The sequence below is a fragment of the Falco cherrug genome, chromosome 5, assembly GCF_023634085.1.
Source record: "Falco cherrug isolate bFalChe1 chromosome 5, bFalChe1.pri, whole genome shotgun sequence".
In the NCBI taxonomy this organism is placed as follows: Eukaryota; Metazoa; Chordata; class Aves; order Falconiformes; family Falconidae; genus Falco; species Falco cherrug.
The window spans coordinates 3246331-3267724 of NC_073701.1; the positions used below are offsets into that span (position 1 = coordinate 3246331).

Below are 21394 nucleotides of genomic sequence, written 5' to 3' on the forward strand. Positions count from 1 at the left end.
CAGAAAAGTAACATTAGCAGTAACTGAGAGTTTTGGGTTTGATACGGATTGTTTTGGTACTGAAGAGGAAATTGGGTGATTAGAGGGAAGGGTTATACCATATACAAGAGGGCAAGCATGAAGTTGTTTTCCAAAGGTAGCCTTGTTCTCTGTGAGTGAACAAAGTTGATTTGCTGTTGTTATTACCAGTTCATAGACTCGTTATAAAGCTTTAAGGGACATCTTTCAAATGGACACTGTCAGAATAAATTATGCATTGGTCTGATTTTTATTTACTATTAGGAGTAACAAGAAATGCTAGAGCAAAGAGCTCACCCTCCCCCACCTGCTATTTTTCAGACCAAGTTTTTCAAGTAGCAGAGCTCGGCTGTCTCCCTTAAGTTGGTTCTCCTGTTTACATAGCGTTTTGAAAGAACTTTGTCAGAAAACACGACAACGTGATTTGCTTTGGCATTTTGGTGCTCAAGGCCAAAAAAAAAAGTATTTCAAGCTCATTACTGGAATGTCTGGTGGTGCATTTCAGGTAGAGGAGAGCTGGGCACTGCCTAGTTGCATATTTACTTTGTCTTTTTGTGTAAGATTGCTCTTTAGAAAACTAATCCAATCTGTACCCTTGATTTTTGACAAATAGTCACACCTGGGACAAACACCTCTACCAAAACAGGAGAGAAAACATCATTTTCATGCTTGGTGGCTTATTGAGATGGTGTCTCAGCAACATTCAATACACTGGTGTCTCAGAGGGGGCTGGAATGATGAATATAGTAGGGTGGTTTGAGGTGGCTGCAGTACCACTCCAATATTGTGATTTCAGATCTCTTTTAGTCTTTGTTAGAGCACACCATTCTTAGCTGTCAGGTTTCCAGTTGTACGGAGCTGTACAGGTAGCTCATGAAGAATCAAACCTTAAACAATGCCAGGTCCTTTGTAGTAGGTAAAACCATTCATACTTTACCAGACAGGAAAAAAGGTTTCCAGCAAACTGAGCACCCTGGGGTAAGCAAACAGCTGAACAGGATGATTTTGAGAGACAGGGTTTGCTTTCTGTTTTGCAAAACAGCTCTTGTAAAGGATAAATTTTAGCTGCCTTTGGCCAGGTCTTTGTTTGCTCACATAGCAATGTTGTTCAGAACAGGACTGGGGGGGGGCGGAGGGGAAGTAAATCTGGCAAAATTTCGAAGCCTTGAAAACAGCAGCTCTTAGACTGTAACGCTGGCAGAAAGTGCTTCTGCTAGTCCAAGTTACTTTGTTTGTGGTATGAACTATTCTGGCAACAACACTTTTTTTTTTTTTTTTTTTTTTTAATGGCATAAGCAAGCAGTGCTCAATTTTTGCTGAGGTCTGCCGAGTAATTTTACCGAGGTCATAGCAGGGAGCAGTACTCCAGCGACAGCTTTGCCAGGGCCGGGAACCGATTCCCCTGGGGGATGCTTCAGAGCCATCAAGATGTACAGGCCCTTCCAGAACAGTGCCTGGGACTCTGGCCAGGACCAAGCTCAATCCAGTCACGGTGGCACCAAGACCTGGATATGAGGACCAGCTTGGTAGATCTAGGCAAACCCAGCTGCCTGTAAGAAGGTTTTGCTGGTTAACACACAATAGGGAGAACTTTCTAAGCATCTTGGTCTTCTTTCCCTACCGCTCAAGCCCAGTTTCTTCACAACTGGCATCCCGCAGCTGCATGGCCACCCCCATGACTTCCAGCACATTTTTTTTAACAAGTCAGCTCCCCACGCTGCCAACCCCTTCCCCACAGGCGCCGAGTTTTCACACCAAAGGCCTAAGGATGACCATGCCGCGGCCAGCTGCAAGGGCTGCTTCAACGGGCCCGACAAGGGCCTGAGGGCGGGCGCGCGGCGCCTCGCTCCCTGACGGTGTCAGGCACAACTCCCGTTATTTCGCGGGTGCTTCTGCCCCGCCCGCTCGGCTCTGCGCGGCCCAGGCCGAGAGGCAGGCGCCGCGGCAGGCCCCGGGGACAGCCCGGGCCTGAGGGGCGGCGGCGCCCGCCCTCCCGCCGCACTGAGCGTGCGCGCTCGCCCCACCCCGCCCTGCGCGCCCCCCGGGGTCACGAAGGTGAGCGGCCGTGCCCCGACGGGAGCGGGCGCTGCCCGCGGCGCCGCGCTTCGGGATTGGTCCGTGGCGGAGCGCTGGATTGCGTCTTCGGGCCGCCTCATCGCCGCGGGCCAATCGGAGCGCTCCGCCGGGGCGGCCAATCGCAGCCCGCGCCCGCTCTCCGCCTCGGGCTGCGGCTTGAAACCGTCCCAGGGCTGTGTGACAGGCGCAGCGCGCCAGGCGATTGGCTCCCCCGCTTCGGATCTCTTCGGGTTGGCCCGGCGATAGCCGGAAGAGAGGCCTCCTTCCTATTGGCTCCCCGACCGCGCTGCTAGGGCGGTGGCGGCGTTTTCCGATTGGGCTGCCGTTTCGCTTCGGGGAGACTCGGCTGCGCCCGCGATGAGTTCGTGATTGGTTGCGAGCCGTTACAGGCGTTTCCGTAACGAGCTGGGGATTGGTCCCGAGACGGCTCGGGTGTTTCCGTAAGGGCCTCGGGCTGGGGGCTAGCGAGTGCGTTGGGCTCTTCGGCTGGGTATTCACAGAAGGTGCTTAGGGCCGTTCCGCAGCGTAGGGCGGCGACGGGCATAGGCGGCTGCGCGGCTTTGGCGCACACACAGAGCGCAGCAGCAGGAACCCGGCACGCAGCGGAGGCAGCAGCGGGGACAAAGGGACTAATCGGCAGAAACGGGGAGGGGGGGCCGGCGGGAAGCAGCCGGCGCCGGGAGGGAGCGGCAGGAGGCTTCAGCCGGGCGGGCTAGTCTCATGTGCCTTGGACGCCCGGGGAAGCAGCAGCAGCAACCGCCGCCGCCAGCGCTCTGAAGCCGGCTGAGGAGGAGCCGGGGAGCCGCCGCCGTCATGGCCTGCGCCGCCGCCGGCGGCCACCGCCCGCAGTGCAGCGTCCCCAGCCTGAGCCGCCGCCAGCTGCCCCTGCGGGCGCAATGAGGAGCCGCGCCGTGGCCGCCGCCTCAGCGCCGCACTGAGAAGACTCAGCGAGCGAGCGAGGCCGCCCGGACCGCTTCACCCCTACTCCGCCCGCCGCGGATCCCATCGCCCCTGCCGGATCCTCTTGCGAGCGGCCTCATCACCTCCTGCCGGCGGCTCCGGGAGCCTCGAGATCCCTCCGCCGGGGAAAAAATAGTCCCATTCCCTGCCGCCTCCCTCAGAGGCGAGGGGGACGGAGAGGAGAGGGGAGGGGGAAGGAAGAGGCGGAAGAAAAAGAAGAAGAAGAAAAAAAAAAAGCCGAAAAGAGAAACGCAGCGGCGGGATCAGAGGAGCCGGGCCGTGAGCCTCCGCCCCATGTGACTGGCGCCCAGGGTGGGGGCAGCGAGGCCTAGCAAACCCCCCTCGCTCGCGGCCGGGAGCGGGAGCGGCGCCGGGGGGGCTGCGGACTGGGCGGAGGCGGCTCTCGGACCCACCGGCGCGGCCGGGAAGGATGGTTTTGTGAGAAACGGGCGGCGTGAGGAGGAGGAAGAAGCAGCAGCCGGGCGAAGAGCGCCACAGAGACCGAGAGGGGAGGGGGCTTCCCCGGGGGGGGGAAGGGGGGGGCCCGGCGTTTCATGTGGCGCGTCCCGCCCGTCTCCTCCAGCTGAGCGAGCGAGGCAGCGGCAGGCGGGCCCGCCGAGCCGCCGGGGCGCGGCGGAGGGGGAAGGCAGGAAGAGAGAGGTGATCGGGGCAGAGCAGGAGCGGGAGACCATGTCCGGGCGGCCCAGGACCACCTCCTTCGCGGAGAGCTGCAAGCCGGTGCAGCAGCCCTCGGCCTTCGGCAGCATGAAAGTTAGCCGTGAGTATCCCGCGGGGGGCGGCGGGCCGGGCCGGGGCTCAGTCCCTGACCGGGCCCGGGCGGGGAGCGGGGGCGGCGGGGGAGCGGCCCCGGCCCGGCGGAGGCAGCTCCTTTCTCTCCCCTTCCCCCCCTTCCCCATTAACCTTGAATAGGCGCACGCCGCCGCTCCGTTCGGGGCCTGCTGGGCGAAAAACGCCCGGTGGTTTGTCCTCTTCCTTCGCCTCTGGTCGCTGCCAGCCTTGTGAGCGGCCTCTGGCTAATTAAAACCCCTTTATTTTATTTATTCCCCCCCCCCTTTGTGGAACGGATTGGAAGGTCCGTCGCCTGCGTTTCCTTTTCATTTCCCCTTCGAAAGGAGGAAACGAATTGCGGGCACACAGGTAGGGCTGTGACATTCGCGTTCCTTATGGATTTAAAAGCCCTCTGAAGGAGAGAGCTTGGAAGATTTTTCCATGCACCCGTAGATCGGGTGTGAGCACCTTTTAGTCCAGCCCTTTTTCCAAAAAAAAAAAAAAAAAAAAAGAGGGGGAGGGGAGCTTACAAAAGGTGTCTCTCTAATATCCTCCAGGCTCTGGTAAAATGCTCAATACAGAGGATAAGAAAATGGTTATTTTGCTGTGTGAGCCTAGGGAGTAGTTATTTCGAGCTTGGCGTGCCTTTTCCAGTTTTCTGATCAGAGGAATATTTTAAAGAATGAGGCCTGTGCTTTTATTCTGCATAGGCATGTTGGAATTTGTGTTTAATATGTGCCCATCCTTCGTGTTCTAGCTGGTGGGGTTAGCTGGTTTATGTGAGGTAAAAATATTTAATAAATCTGAAGAAATATACAGTGGGAATGGAAAAAGGCCCTGTTCAGAGTCGCTAAAGATGGCTATATGCTTATAATAGGGAATTTCTTAACTCTTCAATTGAATGTGTTCACCTTAACAACTAAATTGTTCTGCAAGATTTGCATTAATAGTGTAGTTTTCAGAGATATTTTAATCTTTCTCACAGACACGCAGGGTGGCATCTTTATGGGACCGGGAATGCTTGATATGCATTACCATTTGATTGATCTATTTGATACTTGCGTACAGCCACACCTGACATGGCTCTGTCTGTGCATGCGTGCATGTATCACATCGTTTTATGCATTTCATGACGAAGCGCTGTAAGATTGTGAGCTTTTTGACAGATCAGAAATTCTGATGTTTTTCTGCACGGAAATGTCTTCCACTGCAGTTGAAGCCTTGAAGAGAACGTTTGGCTCAGGGTCTGTAGTCTACCTTGTATGTGCATGATCAGCTTGCCTGCAGCATTAAAAAAAAAATAATGAAAAAAAAAAAACCACCCCACAACCCAAAACCCCCCATATATACACTAACTACACCCATTAGTAACATAAGAACATATGTTTGATCAGGTCCAGCGTGACAACTTATTAAGGATTCTTGATTTGTATGGAGAAAGTGGGTGACTCCATTTTAATTTATTGATTTACTTTATGCGTGCGTGGAATAGGAAGCAGGTCTTGTTGATCAGTATTTCTGCAGGTGGCTGTCTAAACCAACTGAGACCTAGACCTGTCAGGCTCAGCAACTAATTTTGTTTTATTCAAGCTCTACGGCTTGATTCTTGAAAGGTCATTGATGCTCCTTTCCCGTTTATTTGAGGTAAAGACTAGACAGATGCTTGCCTGTGAAGAGGGTGCTAACTGATGCAGACTAACAAGTTTGCAAATATGAAACAATCCCAAGTGTATAATGCTGAGGGAGAAACAAAGGCCGTAGCATAAAGCACATGCACTTGTGATAACCCCCACAGTCGCTCTAGTCATGTGCTCCTGGTCCTTCTGCTGTCTGGAAAAAAAAGTCAGAACAAAGCAGGAGAATTGCATACAAGGACTCTGTGGGAAATGCAGCTTATATTTTCAGTTAAGTCATCCATGTAAGATGGTTCAGGAAGTTAACTTTTTTTTTATTGCGTTGTAAGAGAGAAAAATGTCTGGGTGTCAAAAAGGGTTGTATTTTTCTGGTTCTTGTGAGTTTTGGTAGCATCTAATGGCATGATGTAGCAAGCTACCTATTACCAGTGTTGAGTGCTTGAGGTGGCAAGGGGGAGGGGAAATCACTTGTGTGGTGAACAGAGAGATTGCTTGCATCTTTCATTTTGCTATATATTTACGGACTTAGTTATATCGGTTACTTTGTTACGTTCTGAGCTTTTTTGAGTGAAAGCTGGGACAAAAGAGTCCTTGTGAGGTAGGTGAAAATTGATGGATTGGTATCTTTTGAGTCTCTTGGACATCTTTGGTACATCTGTCTTGGTGCCGATGTTTTCTGAGTGATCAGGGAGCAAAACCTGACTTGACATTAACATTTTTGCTTTTATTTCGAAGTCTGGAGTAGTGGTGAATTTAGATGATGAAGTCACTCTTTCTCTGGTGTCTCTGCAGCTACTGCTGCTCCTCGCTGAGCACTGCAACAGTTACCTAGGAAGGATGTATCCAAGTGATGAGGAAAGGATTGATAAAATGATCCTTGTGTTACCTGGGAGGAGCAGTACTAGAACGGTACAGGTACAAGTGATTGCTCTTCTCCCCAAGGTGTGTGGGGGAGAAAGAGTGAGGAAGGATTTTTCATCTCTTCCCTGTATTATTTATGAGACTTTGTTCTCAGAAGTTGGTAAGAAAGCCTGAACCAGGAATGAAAGGATGGATGGGCGATCACCAGCAGCTGGTTCTCCTCTGCCTGTTGGGTGATGACTTCTCATGCATGCTGCTCTCCTTACTCTGTAATAGACGTTACAAGGATTTTAACATCTCTGCAAGTGTAGGAGCCCTGTGCCCTTCTTGTATCTCTTTCAAGCCATACCAGAGTCTAGCATCTTCTGAAATCCATTGGGTTTTTTTTCTGTATTTATATTTTGGTGGTTTTGGAGTCACTCAGCTGTTCTTTCCACCCCACCATATGAATTTCTACATTGAAGTAATTTTCAAGTAGGTAATTCTTTGTGCAGGGCTGTGTTGCTGGGTTTGTAGGCTTTCTCTGCCCCAAAAAAGAAGTGCATGAGCTCCTTGTGTTGAGCCTGTCTTTCAACAGGGCAAGAGGGAGATGAGCTTCCAGTTCTCCACTTGCTGATACTATCAACCTGCTGGTTATACTGTAAGAGAAGAGGTATGAGCTTGAAGCTTTCTTTTGTTCTTCACCTAGTTCTTGCATTGCTTCCAGTTGTACATTGTTTCCCAAATGGGACAAAAATAATCCTGAAATATAGAGGGTAGTCATGCAACACATGACCAAAAATATCTGTATAAAAATAGAAGTTGCAAAGTTTGTGGAGAATTTTCATCTAATGACTGTGGAATTGATTTTTTAATTTTTTTGTTCCTTCCCTGAGCTTCTGGAAAAATAAGTGTTTCAAGTAACACCAAGTCCTTGTAGACAACATTACTTATTGTAACTGTAGCCAATTATCTTGTTGGTCTGCAGTAAATAATGTCATGGCTAATGCTGGCCATGAAGAGTTTTTTGCTCCATGTGTGAATGTCATGACTCTGTACTTGGTTATGCACAATTTGTTAACTTGGAGGGTGAGGAAGGCAATTTTATTTGCTTTAGCTAATTCTGATGTTGTACACGTACTCTTGGTTGCAAAATCTAAAGGACAATCTTGTAATAATTAATCTTGGACTCTCTGAAAGAATGTTATGGTGGTGCCAAACTTGGGTTTTGTTGAAGTTTTTCTCTTCTTAAATGCACAGGGTTTTGCACTCTATAATCTTGCAGAAGCACTTCAGCTTGGTAAACCTATATTGCTGTGTACTGCTCACACATGGTACTACTGCTGGTGTTTGAGCATGGCGCATCTTTCACTATTGTAACAGCTCTTTAAAATGTGGTTCATGAAGAAATAAAGTCTGTGAGTTTGTTGCTCTGTTAGTAGCCACTCCACAATTCAGGACATAAAAGTGACTGCTGCTTAGGTAGCACGTGGCATTTAGGTGACAAGCTTAATTTAATACTGTGTGATGTCCAGGTAGGTGTGTGGGAAGAGCCTTCGAAAAGAGCACCCTGGGCAACTTAAGTGAGAAGGAATGAGTGGGGCTGTTGAAAGTGGCAAAACAATTGAGATAATGCTACCTTCTGTTTCTCAACCCAGTTAGGGTAGGGCCCTCTCTGTTGCTTTGATAGCAGTTTCTGCCTAATTGGTTTCTGAAACTGGAAGCTGCCCATCCTGCTGTCCTTGCTGGAGAGAAGAAGATTACTCCCTTCCAGAAGCCTGCTGAGCATTATGTGTCTGGCCGTCGCCGATCCTAGCCCTGTCCAGCTTTCTGACTGCTGCTGGGTGAGCAGCTTTCCTCATGCCTAGACATGAAAAAATTGCACTAACGGGGTCAGTTAATCACCACGTGCGCTACAGTGAAATGTGTCTTGTGCTACAGTGCCCCAAACTCGTGCCTTGCACTTTGAAAAGAAATAAAACTGCTGCTCGCTGTACTTAATTCTAACACTGGGAAACTATTTTCTCTTTATTCATGTCATTAGCGGTAGTTCAGGAAAAAAATCACTGATAAAAAAAAAAAGTGAGGTATGCCAAATGGAACCTGTCAGATGATAAGTTGGTTAGTTATTCTGCTATGACCCTTGTGTCTTATTTCTGTGGGTTTGTGGTTTGGTGGTTGTGTTTTGGTGGTTTGTGTTTTTTTTGGTGGTGTTGTGAGACTTACTGGGGTTTATCCTGAACCTTTTCTTCTTATTCCATCACTGTTTTGTGTGTGTTCTCTTCCCTATGCAGCTTCCTGGAGGTGATCATCTTTTGTATTATCAATTGATTCAACTTTGTATTTCTTAGCAATATTTTAACCATTCACGTTCTTACACAGTTGTGGAAACCCATATGGCTTATGGTGTCTGTTCCTTGCCTGTATGTGTCCTGGCGCTGGAAGTTGTTACATCACTTCATCCGTTAATTTGGTAGGGCCTTGTAGGTATCACAAAGCAGCAGTAGCTGATGTACTCTGATCTTTCTCTTAGGGGATAAGGAAGGGAGTTCTTCAGCATCTATTGCTGAAGATCACCCCACAGGGTGAAGGGTTTCCTTCTGCTGCCCTAAGAGTTCTTTAAATTTGATATATTCCATCTCTAAGTGCTATTTTAGGTAGAACATAGAGGATTTTTCCAATATTGGTGTCCAGTTTACTCATTGCGGGTCTTCATAATGACACAGATCTGTGGGTTATTGGCTATTGCTGTTGCCCCACCCCATGTTCTTTCTTGACCTGGATGGATGAGTGATGTAAAGAAGATTTTTGAAAGCCTATAGGGTATCTGTGCCTGCAAAAAGCTTCTAGTTAAAGCTTTGTGCTGTGACCAGCTCTAGCACTTTCTGAAACTGAATTTATGCTAAACCCTTAATTATTTGAACACGTTACCTAATAATGTGCAGTGTGGTTGGAGAACACTAGTAACCTCTTGGTTCAAGCTGTTGCAGTCTTTTTGCTTTGAATGACTTGATGAGTCCCATTTTAAATTGAAGGTCTGTTACCTTTGAGTTTCCAGAAATTTCTGTAGACTTAAGACTTGAACATTTTTTTGGAGTTCTCTCCCTTTTGTTTTTGTTAAAAAAAATTAACTTTACTCTGAGGACTTTGTCACCCATAGCTAGTGTGGGAAGTGCTAAAGTGGCTGTCTCCTGCAGAAGTTCTATGGCTGGTGGAGCTACTTGGCTGCTTTCTGAATTTAATGAGCATCAGCCCAGTGCAGGCTTGAAAGATGAACAAACCTTAGTGTCTATGAAAAGGAGCTTATTGAAAGTTTAAATGTCTTGCAAAACAGCTCTCCTCATTTTTGTTTGACCCAAGTCCATATAAAATCTAGAATTTTGTCTTGTCAGCGCTTCAGTAAGCTGCACAAATAGATGCTCTTTTATTTACGCATGCTGGAAATAAATGCTAATAACAGCTTTCACAGTGTGGCAAGGGAAGATACTCCCTCAGACATAAAGGCTCAAACCCGTGAGTGCTGTACAGGTCAGACACCCTCTTTTTGGGTGCAAAACTGGGAACCCCCTTGGCACTTCTCGTCTGATGGAGATTGTTGCCAAAGTGCTGCATACTGCCCTTGGGGAGGGCTTAAGTTTGGAGGGCTGATGATCTGTGCCACTTTATATTTTTTGAAGTGATTTAAAGTGTAACCGTATATTGAGTGCATTGAAGCAATCTGGTCTTAAGGCGGGAAAGGTGTGAGACATGGTAGCGAGATAACACTTCTGTGAGCAACGGATACAACATCATAGTTGTGCTCAGATGAGGTATTCCTGGTCAGCACTGCTGTATCTCATTAAACAGAAGCCTAAAATGAAGCTCTACCTGAAGCTTTTGTGAACTCTATATTGGTAACCACTCTACGTGAAAGAACAGATTTCACCAAATCTTCAGGATCCCTCCTGCTCCCATTGGTACGAGCTTACCACGCCATGGAGAGAGAGGGTCAGTTATCTAGCTGTAGTCTATGAGGCAGGGCATGTTTGACTTGATACTACAGCCTTTGACCGTGCTGCTGTGTGATGTTCTGCCTATGCAGTAGGAGAGGTGAGATGATTTTGACAGAAATCCATGTTGGAGACCTTACTGAAAGCATTTCTGTATCACCCTCTGAGAACTGTCAAAAATGTGGATGCCCAGAAGTCATACCGATGTGCCTCTAAAAGAAGTGGACAGTGTTTTTTTTTAACTTGTATGATCAGTGCTATCAAAGAATCTTTTCATTAGGTGCTCTTGCCACAGATGACTTGTCTGTTGTTCAGAAAAGGAAATAAAGCAAAGCAGTTCATTCTGTACTTTTATCTCTTGCAGACGGGAAGTAGATCTAAGCATTTAAGGCAATTTGTGTTCTCACCTAGTCTGTCTTACAATGTAAGAAAGGAAAGTGGTAAGATAGCTTGTCAGTGTCAAGCACCAAGGGCCATTTATTTTTTTTTATTTATATATATTTTTTTTTACAAAAGCCATACTGCGGCAGCTCCTTCTGAAGGGAGTGCACTGGTCCTTGCCAAGAGTATTGCCACCTCACTGTAGCAGTGGGCCCAGTATGTTCTGGCTTAGCCCCATCAGCTGAGGGGCTGTTAATACCAGTACCAGTGTGTCCTGCACATGCACTTGGCTAGTGTGCTGATATTAACTAGGTAAAAGTGAGTTGCCAGGTATCTTTCTTGTGATAAATTTTTTTGATGATTTGCAGGGTTTCTGCATCAGTAATGTGGAATCAGTTTAGCTGAAGAAATAGTGCTGTGGGGTTGTGGAGGGCCTTTGTGCCTGCCATAGGAAATTCACTTCAGTGAAATTACAGCGAAGAAAAATAGTTTCACAGCTCTGTAATAGGTCTGGATAGGGCCAAATGTCTTTTGCTTTGTTGGTTTTAATGACCAATGTAGTCATGTTGAAAGTAGCGAATGACTGTTATGCTGGTATTACGATAAGGTAGAATTGAATTATTTATAGAGGTAGCTGCTAGTATTTTTCCTTTGTTTAGGTAGCTTCCATTGGTTTTATTTTTTACTCTGTGAAGTGTCTCTTAAATGTAATGCATCACAGGAACATGTAGTAGTATAGTTACATTGCTTGACGGACGTGTCTCTTGAGGCAGTTGGGTGGATTTGAAGAAACCTGTTAGTAGTCCAGGTGCCTGACAGTATGTGGTCATAATAAGAGACCAGCTGATCAGAAGAGGAAGGGAGGATGTTCCTGATTGATACCACTGGATAAATAATGTTGTAGAGGGTGTACGGGACTTAGGAATACTGTGCTCCTGTGCATGCACAGAGATAAGTGTCTGAGCATAGTGACAAAAGTTGCCACAGGCTTTTGGATCAGAGTACTTAGAAGGAGAGAAGTTGGATGTTGGCTCTGAAGATATAACCAGAAGGGAAGCAGCTGAATTTTTTCCAACCAAGGCAAACTTCTTACAGCCACAACTGTAGAACATAGTCTCTTTTGACTTTTTTAGTAGGAATGTAATTCTGGTCGGCTACAAGCCCTGTAGTTCAAAGAAATATCTTCTGCCAGGAATGCAGGCAATTGTTTAATTTTCAGAGAGGCCAAGAATATGTTTTGCAGAAAGATAAATTAAAATATGACTGCTGCTGCAAAGAAGAATTTGTTTTTTCTTGCAGTGTAGAAAGAGGAAAAACTATTTCGTTGCAGTTGATAGCACCAATCTGTTTGGTTTTCTTGATTCGCACCCTGCTGCAAACAGTTACATATAACCTATGTTATTATTTGTATCCCATCTCTCACGTGCCTCATTTGTGTTTTGTATCTATAAACCCCAAAAGTAACACAATTAATTGACCTATATTCAGTGGGTTTCCTTGAGGGTGGAAGGGGACACAAATTCATCAGGCTAAATCAGCAGATTATTTGGTTGTTGGCCAAATAAACATGAATCATTTGGCACAGATCTGTATCCCTGTGAATGAAGTCCATAGCCATAAATGAATTTCCCCACGCTTAGGAGAGTTGGAGTATCTGCATCAGAAAGAATGTTTTTGTGCCTTGCTGAGAGAATAAAGGCTTTCTGGCAAGGCATAAGTGCAGGTGAGCAGATGTAAGGCTTCTGGAATGGTTTTTCTTTATATATACAATTGCTCAATTGAAACCTAAAGAAGCGGAAAATGATGTTGTCCTTGAGAAGATCGTATCATCTCACTTCTAATCTTGCAATCTTACTCATGATTGTATGTACTGGCTTGGGAGCCGTGGGTATGTATAGTGTATTGCAGTGTAGTAGTTGCAAGTTAATAGCTTTTTTCCCCCCCCGTGTTCCTCAGAGAATACAGAAACCTTACTAGTCAACTTTCAGTTTTAGAGACTTTGAAATCAGTTTACAGAAGTTGTTAATTTTGGAGTACGTGTTTTAGTAACCACAACGGGCTGCAGAGTTGATTTGAGTCTTGGGGAAATGCTTTAAAGGCCCGTGGAAAGCTAGGTGGTTTCTTCTGTTTTTCTAGTGGATCGACTAGTGAATGTACTAGAGACAAAAGCATGAGATCTGTGCAGACTGGGAGAACTTTACTATTCCAGAAATTTTTGGCCAAAACTTTAGATGATGTGCATCAGTGAGAGGTCAGGGAGAGCTTTGATTGTAACTCCCAAAGGGGAAGGTATTGGCGTTTTTAGATTGAGCTCAACTCAGAGCTTGCTCATCCTTGACCAGTATACTAGGCATGAGTGAGTTTGAGGTTGTGTTTAGATTTTTATTATGCAAGTGATGTGGGGCTGGCAGTTGAGTGTGTTTGTTGGAGTCTTTACATGTCTGAGTAATAATGTTCACCAGCAAATTCTCTGAGTGTCGTTCAGTTGGACTGTGCTTTAGAAACGTAGTTGGCATAATGGAAGATCTTCTTAGAGTAACAAATACCACCAAATCTATTTCATGAAAGACTCAACTTCGTAGACTAAAGCTTCTTTTTGGCTGGAGTTACTGGCTTTGAGTCCCTGGAAGCTGATAAGGGCATTGCTGGGCTTGGTGACAGCAAAAGAATGGCAGCTGTTTTCCCAGGTGCCACATTTGAAATACTTGCGGGTTTTTGCAGACAGGTATAGGTATTCATGAGGCATCAAACAACACTGTGTGGTGTCAATGCTTTGGCTTTATGTAATAGTCTGTGGATTTTTTTATAATACACTATTTTATTTTGTCACTAGTAATGTTTGAGCAGTTCATGATTGACTCTTAAGTTTTTATTACAGTGGGCCAACTCTAAAAGGGAGTAGCGGAGAGATGTTTGTGCCATGTCCATAACTTTTTGTAATTACGATACTTTATAAATACTTGTATTGAGACAATGACACTGCCTCCACTTCAAAATTGAAAGCCTGATTTTTATTCTTTTTGGCATAATTACAAAATAGAAATTTCTTCTAGAGTTACTTTAGAACATGTAGTAGCTACGTATGCCTTTTAGTTTATTTGGACATTGTGGGGGCATTTGCTTTGGTGTGTGGGGTTTTTTGTGGATTTTTTTAGGTGTTTTTTTTTTTTGTGTGGGTTGTTTGTTCTTTTAAAAGAGCAGTTGGAATCAGGAAGGGGTTCCTGGCAGATCAACTCAAAATCAGTAGATTCCAAATGAGAACAAATAATGGTAAGTTGTGCTCTAGCAGCTCCTTTTACTTTTTTTACATCTGAGTGTAGAGAAGGACACACACATACGCATTGTCAGAAATATGATATGGAAGGGAGGAGATGATCTAGGTTTCTGGGATCTGGAATTTAAACCTAGACCATGTGTGAAAGCTTTGCTTTAGAGTTTCTGCTTTAAAGCCTTTACAGACTGCTTTAAAATGTTCTGCCAAATCTGGGTTGACTACTTAGATTTCTGCAGACCAAACTTGGGAGTAATGTTTTAATACTCAAACAATAATTTTTTTGTCAGAAATAGTGAACCTGTTTCTCATTTGACTTCACATGATATGTTCTGTGACTTGGTAATGTCTATCCTGCTAGCATTAACATTTAATTTTGATGCTGCTAAGTGAGCTCTGAAAGAAGTGGCGTTGCAAGCTAATGTGCTGTCTTCTGTTGCTCTAAATGCCTTTTTCTCTTTGAATGTTGTGACTATGGGAGAACTCTCTCCTGGTTGCAGATTTTGTGTTGGGGTTGTCAGCAAGCCAGTTGTTAAAGAACATACTTGTAAGGTAGGAAATAGGTTTTCTGACTTTGATAAATTGTCAAGATGTTTGTGTGTATGTGGCTTTAAAATTGAGTATTTTTAAAACTCTTGAGAGGTTGGTGACTATGCCCTTACCTGAAAACTATGTGATTAACATAAGACTTTATTTTCATTAAATGAGTTCAGGTTTTTTTTTTGTATAGGGGGAGGCTTAAGACAAGCTTAAAAGTTTTGCAGTACTATTTACTGAACCTATAACAATGTGTACTGAGTGCTGGGACTCAATGCCCATGGATCTTTCAGGATATTATTGCAAAAGCAAAAAAACCCAAAGCCCTCACCTACACCTGTAGTAGGTGTACATCTGCCTGTTGTTTGGTTTTTTTTTTTTTCAAAGGAAATTATAGTTTGTCACTTTTTGGCTAGGCAATCAAAGCATTACATTAAACCATTCTTACTGTAGTGTTGCTGTGACAAACATGGGGATTTGACAACGCTGTTGATATTTCAAGCAAGGTTCCTGCTAATGTAGCATATACTGTCATTTAGAAGCTGCAACCCTCTGCCCTTTCCTCCTTCTACATTTTGGGTAGGTTGATCTTGCACCTTAATGTATAAGTACCAAAGTCTGTATTTACTTTCAAAGCTGCTCATGGTATTGTTCTTTGAGTATCTGGGAAGACTCGTAACATACAGGTTGTAACGCTCTTTTCTTTGGCTGTTTGCACTTGCCGTGCAGCCTGGTGCCTTCTGTACTGTGGTGTTTTCACCTCTCCCAGCATTCTTGCATGCTGCAGTGCTTTCAGTGAAGTCCCAGCATCATGATGCACTGGGATTTGCTGGTGTATGGATTTGTTAGCGGGGGTAAGCAGCCCTCACTTCACACTTTGCAGGTATGTCTTGAGTCTGCATGAATGGAGTAAGCAATTTGGGTGGGGGGTGGGGGTAGGGAGTGGCATTTCTGTCTGGTGTGCTAGTATGCCAAATACTTTTCGAGGAAATACGAGGGAGAAGTGTATGAAAAATATATCAGTGGTCCATTACATTGTACAACTGATGCAGGGCATTTATGCAGTAAGAACAGTGTCAGTGCTGAGGACTAGATCTTCTAGAAGACTTCTGTCCATAGGGTATTACAGTATAGCTTTGAGACTATAAACACAATTTTTTGTGGCTGGTTTATTTGAAAGACCTGTTATTCCGAAGTACAGTAGAAAACAAAGGCCCATATTTCTAAAAATTCAGATAATGTCCAGGATTTTGTTGGGAAAGATAATAAAGGGGTGGAGAATTTGTCTGCAGGTGAAGAGGAATAATGAGCTTTCATCTGACACTGAAAAGAGCAGATGTTACTGAACTGGAGATTTTTTGTTGAAATCCTTTGAATTGCTCTGGGCATCTCTTGTGCTATTTTACTTTGATTTTTCATTCTTTCTGTGTTGATGTGAAAGCCACTTATACCTAAAAAACATACAGGGAATCAGGTAGTGACTATTTGACCATTGTTGTTTCTTACCAGTTTCTTCAACCCTATTGTATGGAATTATTCTGTGTGTGGAATCAACTCTGCCATATTTATTACTGGGTTTTGTGTTTGCATGGAATGTAAGTCATTAAACATAAACTACACAATGACCTCATAGTACCCTTCCCCCATTTTTAAGTGAAAATAGAAAGAGCTAATGCAATAATAGTAGCATTCTACCAGATTTGTAACTTTTATATGAAGTGTTCTTCTTTCTAAAAATGTACCTCTTTGGATGTCCTGAGATACAGGTTACGTAATGTGTTACCCTTTAAATGGTGTGAAAACTGGAGCTGAACTATAGTGACAAATTGGAAGTTGGATGATCTGACTTGATTGTTGGTGCTGCTACTGAAAGTTCCAGAGTTTTTCTTCTGTAGAATGCAGAAAGGTAGGCTGGTGCAGTTATGAATCACTTTTGCTTTGTCTTGGCATAATATTAAGAAAAAAAACAACCTCCTTTGTGCTACTAAAAGAGAAATAGCTGAAATCCTCTAGAAGTTATTTGAAACTGCCTTTTTAAAAAAATGGTATGCTTCAGATACTTACAAAGTGACCCACTCCATGGCTGTTCTTTGAAGAAGAGTATATGTAGACCACGTAACTGCAGCCTCTTAAAAGGAAGTCAGCCATGGAAAGTGCTGGTAAATGGAGTCAACTGTATGGCATGAAAGTGCTTGTTTTAAAACACATCATCCACTAAGAACACTAAATATGTACTTTATGGAGTACTATTAATTTTTTCCTCCAGTAATTCATTCACAGCATTATTTTCATTTTTTTAGCTTTATGCAGTGGAGAGCTCTTTGTTCCCGTAAACTGATGTTGGACATGGGTAACAAGATGCAGTGCTGGAGAGCATGGAATTTAGTGTTAGTTAAAGTTACTGAATGTGCTTAAAATATATGGCATATGTGTATATATAATTTAAGGCCCCTGTCTGTATGCATACCTCCTGTTAATTGCTGTGGTGTTATTCTTTGGGTATTTGCGTATGACTGCTCTTGAAGACAGGAAAGTGGATTAGGCAACGCCTTGATCTCACCCAGTATGTTTATTTTTACAAATGAAATGTCTTTATATTGTCTGTGTTCGCTTTCACACTGTTAACTATGTTATATATCCTGGCAGAAACTCAGACTTTTGTTTGTCTAAGAAGGGTCTGCAGCCATGGTACAATAAATGTTCCTTTGAAGTTAATCAGGACTCGTGGCCAAAATAAGAAGGATGGGTCAAGGGCGTTCTGCGGAGTTTTCTAAAGTGTAGTAGTAAGTTTTTTTGCAGCTGATCTATGTAAACTTTCTAGACTTGGGGATTGCATTCCCTTCAGAGGCTCCAAGGACTGAAGAGCATGTGTCCCAAATGATCTTGGCAAAGCAGTGGTACTGAAGTAGGATGAAATTTAGCAGGGGCAGATGTAGTCTGCTAGTCTTCAGTAAGACTTGGCTGTCCATGTAACAGGGTGGGGATAGTTGGGAAGGCAGGAGATCTGGAGGTAGATACCTGTTTGCACAGTGGCCATGAATCAACTGATATTGCAAAAGTAGCATTATTTTTGCTGGATTATTAAGAGGAATGTCATATAAAGTACATGAAGTTAGCCGCCTTGGCATGCTAATAAGCCTAAATTAAAGTGCAGCAGCTATTTTTGGTATTGTACTGGGGGAAGAAGAGTTGCAGGCAAAAGGGGATGGTCAGAGATCTAGAAAATGTGCTCTAAGGGAGAGCTGAAAGCTCTTTGTGTGGTTTCTTTTAGAGGAGACCAAAGGGATATTTCTTTTGATAATGTTCTCTAAATACGTTAAAGACAGCTGGAAAGAAAAGACTAAGCTGTTGTCTTCCCTACTGGAGATGAAACAATTTGTGGGCTTAAACTGCAGCAAACATGCTTTAGGTTAGTTGAGTGAACTTTTAAGAACAACGGGAGCACTGGAATTCATTAGGAAGGCTGTCAGATTCCCAGTAGTGCCTGCTTTAAAAATGAAGAAGTTTGCCAGGTAGTTCATATATAGAAGTTTGGAGAGGTTTTAATTAAGGCAGACTGTGGTCCCTTATGGTATTATTTCTGCATGGTCTTGGGAGGAATTTCAGTTATAGCACACTGATCCTGTTAGTTCTGCCCTTGGGATGAAGTGGCCCCATGCTACTGGCAGCTTGCTGGCAGTTACTGGCTGTGGACATGAGGGTCTGTGAAACTGCCCACATCTATTAACACTTAAAGGCTAGATAATCTTGAGAGGTTAGCTTCAGTCTGGGAATTTAGCATATGCAGTGGTTTGTCATAACCTTGGCATGAAGTTCTAATTTTGAAAGAATTGTAGAATAGTTTTGGTTGGGAGGGACCCTTAAAGGTCATCTGGTGCACCCCCCCTGCAATGAGCAGGGATGTCTTCAGCTAGATCAGGTTGCTCAGAGCCTTGTCCAGCCTGACCTTGGATGTTTCCAGGGATGGGGCAACCTGTTCCAGTGTTTCACAACCCTCATCATAAAAAAAAATAAAAAATAAAAAAATAAAAATTCTTCCTTGTATCTAGCCTAAAAACTTCCTTAGTCTTGGAGTTTAGGTAAATGTACTGTATTTGGAAGAGCTTAGTATGGTTGGGAAGTCTGTGTATTTAATCAGAGGTTTAAGTCTGCTAATTTTACTTTTTGACCTGAGTGCTGTTAAAATGAAAGCTTGATCTGGTTTGGTATTCCTGTACTGCAGCTGAGAACCACAGACTTTCTTTGGGGGATCTCTAGAGCTTACTTCATGTGGGTCCTGAGAAAAACAATGCTTTCTTTCACCAGTTTTGATCCTGTGGTTCTTACTTCAACACAAAAGAATTTAGCACAAGTGAAGACGTGCTCAGAGCTTCAAGTGTAGACCAGGACCATACTGCAGCAGCGGTCTAAGTACCAAGCTTATGATAGGGGGTGTCTGTCCAAAAGAACTTACATCAAAAGAATTTACTTATACCGTATAATGCCAGTGCCTGAAGAATATTCATCCCTTAATACATAACTGTCTATTCACAGTACTTAAATTTTTATTTAATAAATGGGCAAGTGTCTGAAGATTGCATGTAGAAACCAGGTGTTGCATAGAATATGATCCAAGGAAGAAAATAAATTTTTGGTCTTCTACATCTATGGAGCGTAGATAGATGCAGCCTTTTAATTTTTAGTGCTTTGTTTCACAGTTCAAAGATTTGATGTGGACCTTGAAAATCAAAGTGTTGCCTTTTCTCACTTTTATACTCTTTAGACTTTTTAGGGATTTTAGTTGACCTGGCTTTTTGACATACAAGTAAGAGGGATGTGTGAAACTGTCAAGTCTAGAGTTCTTACATGAGAAACTATAAAGATACTTCAGAGCCTAAATGATAATGTGTACTGATAAATGGTTTCCCATTTGGTGTGGAAACTTTGACTAGAACTAAACATATGTTTCTCTTTTTTGTGCCTCTCAAAGCTACAGTCGTCTTCAGTGTACACATGAGGCTACTGTGGAAGGCTGGAATCCTGAACTACTGTTAATAGAACTTCTTTTAATATTATCACTTGGTTTTGTAAAGTTCTATTGATGCCTTGCTTCCATATTCCAAGTAATTTCAAATATGCAAAAATTGTTAATGTGTCATTAATTTTTTTTTCTACTTCTAATCTGCTCAAATGAGAGAGAAGAAATCATAACCCTGAAACCTTATGTCAAAGTCCTCCTAAGGTATAGTAATAGCCCAGAATGCCTTCCCCCCCCTTTTAAATCTTTGGCTGATGAAAGGATTAGATGGTTAGCTGCAAGAGAGGCTCTTGCTGGAGACTGTCATACTTCATTTCTAGGCAGTGCTTTGCTTAAGGCTGTGCTTAGCATTTGCTTTGACTTTGACATGCACAAAATAGTCCGTCTCTTACATGGCTTAGACTGTCAGGGTGTACAGTTCTTTTTTTGTCTGCAGCTGTCATCATCTGAATGATGGAAGAGTTTACAACTTAAGTATTGTGGAAAACTTGTTCCTCTTCCCTGTTGATAACTGCGAGAGACTGGGGTGCTTCTGTTGATGTGCTTCAGCACTGTGACAGTGACAAGGAGTCAACCGAATAACCTGGCGTCAGATGTGGCTGCTAGGAAAGAAGTAAGGGAGAGCCTAGTGGTCTTTTTAGCTTATTGGAATCCTTCAGATTGAGTTGTCTGAAAATGGATAAGGCTTTAAAATAAATAAAACCCCCAAAATCGCCTTTCTTCCATGAGCTTGTTTTTGGGTTGAGGGTGTGTTAGATGAGTATGAGACAGTTAATATAAAAACTGAAATTTCAAGTGAATGCAGTTTCTATTATTGAAGTAACTTTCTCATGGAGAATAGAAATTGGATAGTATTCATTTCTTCTCTTCCCTATTTGTCAAAATATTAGTAACTTCCCTTCACGTATAAATACTCTTCTGGTTTAAATGGTCACCTCTCACTTTCTTGCTCCTTTACCTTTGTTGTCAGTGTTTGTGCTTGAAACAGCATGGAACCACAGCTCTCAAATGGAGTTATGTCTGGGGAACGTTGTGTTTATTGTTTGTAATGCCCAAGTTCAGCTGATGTTACACACAGGTTTTTTTGTGGGTTTCAGTTTTGTGCAAGTATGTTTTAGACATAAAGTATTTTTTGAGGGAAAAGAGTAAGTGGAATGGCAAACTTGAAAATGGGTCTGGCTTAAAGAATGCAGCAATGCATCTTTGGATTAAAAAGAAAGCAATGTTAACTTAACTTGAAGTTTGAGATCCTACTAATGCCTTAAATAGTTGGTTTTTTTTGATACTGGCTTTCAGAGCTCTTTAGAGGTGGTGGTAGAAGCATATGCAAATGAACTAAGTTTCCAGATTTGGACTAAAATTGATGTGCAGATCAGTGGATCCAGCTGGGAAGTTTTTAATTAAAAGCATGCTAATGATGTCATGCAGTGTACCCAAAAGCACTACTTGGTTATAGGGGAGAAGAACAGTTGCCTTGGCTGTGAGTGAAGAAATACTTTATTGTATACTACCCTTCAAACTCCTGCCAGTGGGAAGAGAATAGGAAGTCTGAAGTCATTTCAAAATCTGAGCAACAGCAGTAAAATTTCTACTCTTCTTATTTCAGTGCATCTTGCCTCTTCTATTCTTAAACACTCTTGAATGTGGGATGAGTTCTTGCCTTCACTAATAGAGAGTACAGTAATCTACAGGAATACTTCGGTGGCCGTGAATACAGAAATAGCATGCTGTAACGTAGAAAGCTCATATGCTGAAAGCCTGTCATTTAGAAAAGTGCATGGGCAAGGTTTTGCGCAAGGATGTAGATATGATTGGGACATCTGAACAATAAAGCAATAACTGTGGAAAGCGATTCTGGGTAGTGTACTCCAGTGGAGACAGG

At 43.7% G+C, this 21394-nt stretch overlaps 1 protein-coding gene across 4 annotated transcripts in view; it reads left to right on the forward strand.

Moving 5' to 3' along the window:
• Window positions 1-2594: 2594 nt before the first annotated feature.
• The window catches only part of GSK3B (glycogen synthase kinase 3 beta), a 157022-nt gene continuing 138222 nt past the window's right edge, over window positions 2595-21394 (forward strand). For all 4 annotated transcript variants that reach the window (XM_055712463.1, XM_055712465.1, XM_055712461.1 and 1 more), the window contains exon 1: window positions 2595-3832. In XM_055712463.1, the coding sequence (XP_055568438.1) occupies window positions 3745-3832 (88 nt within the window). In that variant the 5' untranslated portion in view covers window positions 2595-3744. The remainder of the gene's footprint in view (window positions 3833-21394) is intronic.